The sequence below is a fragment of the Cyprinodon variegatus genome, unplaced genomic scaffold, assembly GCF_000732505.1.
Source record: "Cyprinodon variegatus isolate N-32 unplaced genomic scaffold, C_variegatus-1.0 Scaffold58, whole genome shotgun sequence".
Taxonomy (NCBI): domain Eukaryota; kingdom Metazoa; phylum Chordata; class Actinopteri; order Cyprinodontiformes; family Cyprinodontidae; genus Cyprinodon; species Cyprinodon variegatus.
Genome location: NW_015150511.1, coordinates 280,533 through 285,091, shown reverse-complemented (window position 1 = coordinate 285,091; position 4,559 = coordinate 280,533). Strand labels below are relative to the sequence as shown.

General features: G+C 37.0%; 1 protein-coding gene across 1 annotated transcript in view; it reads left to right on the top strand.

Annotated features, from left to right (window-relative positions):
* Positions 1 to 1,317: 1,317 nt before the first annotated feature.
* LOC107082665 (uncharacterized protein CXorf40 homolog) overlaps positions 1,318 to 4,559 on the top strand; it is a 4,994-nt gene continuing 1,752 nt past the window's right edge. Inside the window, exons 1-2 of the mRNA XM_015371451.1 lie at positions 1,318 to 1,461; positions 3,805 to 4,065. Coding sequence (XP_015226937.1) covers positions 3,807 to 4,065 — 259 coding nt within the window. The 5' untranslated portion in view covers positions 1,318 to 1,461; positions 3,805 to 3,806. The remainder of the gene's footprint in view (positions 1,462 to 3,804; positions 4,066 to 4,559) is intronic.

Here is a 4,559-nt window from a genome sequence, read left to right as displayed (position 1 = left end):
TACACTATTCAAAATAGGGAAACATGTGTCTGGCAAATGTGAATATTATGGACAAGCTGAAGCAGTAGAACATATGGTGATGTGTTGTAAGAAGCAGGAAGAAGAAATTTGGTTAGAGACATAAATAAGGAGAAAGGTAAATTTGATTTGATAGATATTCTGCAAAAAATTTGTTATCAATATTTATTTAAATATCTAATAATAGGAATAATTAGGAGGATTAATTATTGTAAAGTAATATTATAGAAATAGATATATAGATAAATAAATATAAGTATCTGTATGAATACGGCCATTCTGATTAACACTCTTCACCAGTTGGTAGCGGTAATGCACACCAGAAAAGTTGTTTGCCAACAGCCATTAAACGCAACAAGACAAGACCAGCCCTAATATTATTGGCTTTACAATGGGTAGAAGACATAAAACCATTAAAAACAGTAACTTGTTCAGATTCAAGCTCTGCATTTATTAGGTTTAAAATATAACCAGTCAGATTGTGGGATGGACATTCTATTAGAAATATTTCATACATTATTTAGAATAAAGAATATGGGTTTGATTTTTGTATCTGTGTGGGTTCCAGCAAATATTGGAGTAGAAGGAAACCAGAGGGCAGATAAAATGGCAAAGAGGGCAATTCAAAATCCTATTAGTTTTACAGTTAAAACAAGTAAATCGCAGGGAAAGAGTATTATTATTAAAGAAATTCAGAAGATAGTAGGAAAAGAAGAAATGAAAGATGAAATAGAAAGGAAGAGAGAGAGGTAACAAGGTTAAGATTTGGGCAAACAGGACTTAATTATAAACTTTTGCAAATTCAAACGCATACTACTGGCAAATGTGATTACTGTGGAAAATATGAAACAATAGAACATTTTATACTGGAATGTCATAAATATGAAAGTGAGAGAAGATATATGAGGACAGAGTTTGAATGTATTAAGGAAAAGATTATTTTATTAGATATTTTAGGGAAGAATTTGGGGAGTAAACATATACAAATAATTATTCGATTTTTAAAGAAAACTAAATTATTTTATAGAATTTGATCATAGAGAGGGTGAATGTGTGTATGATATAGATGGGTAGAGTACAAAGTTATGTATAAGTGTGTCGGGTTTTTTTTTCTTTATTTATTTTCCTTAGAAATTATATATATGTTTATTAGTAGATAGTCCATCACGAACCACACTCCATACCAGTAAGTGGCGGTAATGCTACTAAAAGTTTGTTGCCAACCGCCAACAAAAATGGCTTCCACCACAGAGAAAGCGGTTCCTCACTTTGACCAGCAGGGGGCGACTCCGTTCTGCTGATCCAGCAACTCGGGTCTAGAAGAAGACCCGCTGAAAGAAGCTATGCAGAATTAAACGGTTTGAACCTAAAGTTTCGTATTGGGTTCTTCCTCCGCGTTGTTTTGGAGCTGGTTTGGAACCATTAGTGGGAAGTCTGGGCCAGGTGAGTTATTATAAGTGTTCGGAACCAGTCCAGGTGTTCCGCAGCATCTCAGGTTGGTTGAGCTTGAACCTACAGGCGGTTCTGGTGGATCGGTTCTGTTCCTAATTTAATGCATGATCTAAATTAACCCAATCTGGACCCATCTGAGTGTAAAACACATGAAAACGAAGCCAGATTGTTTTTGTTTGTTTGTTTGTTTGTTTTTTTGTTGTTGTTTTTTTTTTCAGAACCTTTACTTTAAAAAATGGTCTCGGTGATAAATAATAAGTCCTAAAAATGTTCTGAAGCTGTCATGTTACAATTTTTTAAAGTGTTAAGTAAAAGGCGTCTTCGGGGACAGATGGATGGTCATAAAATATCGGTCCTAAAACTGGGTAAAGATCAGCCGATACATTATTCCATAGAGGAGATTATAGCGATCATTTTGACATCAGTTTAGGGAAAACCAACCTATTTTAGACTTAGAATGGCTTCATGGATTCTGACTCATAGGCCCTTATTGGTAGAATTTCCTATGAACTGGAGGAGTCAGCCTTCACATTCAATTCATGTATAATAAACATATTTTGATGTTTCTTTTAGATGTTATAAAATCTCTATAAATGGCGGTATGATTTAAAAAGAACAGCAACAGAATTCAATTCAGTTTATTTCTATAGCGCCAATTCACAAGACGTGTCATCTAAATGCACTTTACAGATCATCAAGTCAGATTGATTCAAATCTAAGGAAAACCAGTTGATTGCGTCGACTCATTGACTCCAATGCAGTCCCTCACGCTAAGCGCGCTTGTAGCGACAGTGGAGAGGAAAAACCCCCTTTTAACAGGAATTAACCTCCAGCAGAACCAGACTCAGTGTGAGTGGCCATCTGCTGAGGCCGACTGGGGTTTAAAAGGGGTTAAGAATGAAATAACAGTTCAAACTTAGTCCACTAATAAGTTGTGCTGTTTTCAGAGGATGGAGAGGGCACCAGTGTGGCCCCTGAGGGCCCCTTGGTGCTCTGCCATTGCACCTGTGACCCTCTAACTGATCCCCAGTAACAACTCTTTGGGCTGATATGACTTTTTCTTTCCATGTTGATTCTAAAAATGACGCATTGATAAGAAAAATTGCCATCTAAATCTGAAGTTTAAACAACAGGAAACATTTATTGACAAACCAAACACTAACAATGTATGGAGTGAATTATGTTCCAACATTGTGGCAAGCACAGATATCAAGTTTAGTAAAAAATCTATTTTGTAAATTGAAGCTGAAAAAATGAAATCTACATATGAAAATAAAAAAAGCAGGGTTTGAGAGTAACTTTAGTGGTTTCTTAGATTTTTTTCAAATGAATTTTCCACATTCTATTATTTCAAAAATGTGTTTTTACAGCTTTCATATTTCAATTTTTTTTATTTTCTTCACTTTTATGTCAAATAAAAATTGTTCACATGAAGTTTTACAAATTGCTTTCTTTTCAAATTGCGTGTTATAAATCATGTTTCTCTTCAGTTTAATCTCTCGCTCCTGACGCTCACTGACCAATAACATGTCGAGTGAGGATGTCACTCCAGGGAAAGCCCTCCCCCAGAAGTGAAGAGGATATGATCTAAAAAAAACTAACTTGAAAAGAGTAATATGTGTAAATCTCAATCTGAAAAACAGGAAAAAAGTTATTAGTATATTATATTAGTAGTATTATATTAGTATGTTACTATTATTCCTCCTCATAGAGCTTCACAGTTGGGGGTCCGTCCCTGAAGGCATACAGGTTTACTGAAAGCTTTAAGTTCATATTTAAGCATCAAATCCAATGTGAAGAAAAATTATTAAATTATAACTCACATAAATGACACAAATTTATGTTTACAAAGGCTAGTATTACAGAGAACATGTTTGTTTTCTGAATGCTCCAAGGTAACAAACACTGTAGGACTCCTAAGTCTGTGCTGATCATATAACACCAGCTTGCCTTCATGACCAAAACAGCTCTTCTCACCTGCTAAATTAATTCACAAAATGAATATCAAATAAATACAATTTCTTAATTTTGTTTTGTTGTTACACTGGGAAACAGTTTTGGGTCTTATGGCAGGAGATCACTGTGATCCTGCTGTAGCTCCTGAACTGTTAATTAAAATTTTAGTTTGGGGGTGGGGGGGCATGTAGATATTAAATGGGACGGACTCTAAGGTGGACCCTTGGGGATCGCCACATGTGAGTTAAAATCTGTTAAGATTCCAAAATAGGAAAAACCTGCAGAGGCAGAACCAGATCATCCTGGGATTAGTCAGGAAGATGGGGATGGGTCAGCTGAAGTGTGACATCTAAGACCTACCCTGATGCTCCTCTGCAGGCATGTCCACCCAGGTGTGGTGCTTGTCGTTCCGGATGCCATACGCCGGTCTGGTTCTGGACGGAATAAAGACTGTTGAGAGCCGCTGGCGACCTCTGCTGGCACCTCTGGAGAACCAGACCCTTGCGATCCACATCGCCTGGCGGGACTGGGAGGGAGATGACTGGCGGGCAGTGCTGAGTGGGGTGTTGGGGATGAGTGACACTCGGATTCAGGAGCTGCTGGACTCCGGGGAGCGGTTTGGTCGTGGTGTGGTGGCAGGTAGGTGATGAACTCAAACTTGGTTGAAGCTTACACAGTGCCCCTCATCCCTGTTTCAGGAAGCTGGCACAACATACTCTGACATGCCTCATATTATTTAAACCATAAAAGAAGCTGCCACACTAAAACATGTCAGAACCAACCAGGAGAAACAGGAAAGATATGGAGTCAATTTTGGTCCAGTATTGTTGCAAACAGCACCAGTAACTTTATTTCAGCAATATAGAAATTAAACTTAGAAAACTTTTAATCATCATGAAATTATCAGTTTATTTGATAAAATATTATTTAAACTGTACTACTGTTGATCCATTATTTATTTCTAATCCAGAATGGATTTAAAACCACACATATAAAGCCTTAAATAACCAAGCTCCATCCTATATCAGGGATGCAATTGTTCCTAACAGAGTACATTTACTGGAGGTTTACTAGTGGTTCCTAGAATTTCTAAAACTAGAATGGGAGGCAGATCTTTTAGTTGTCAGGCTTCT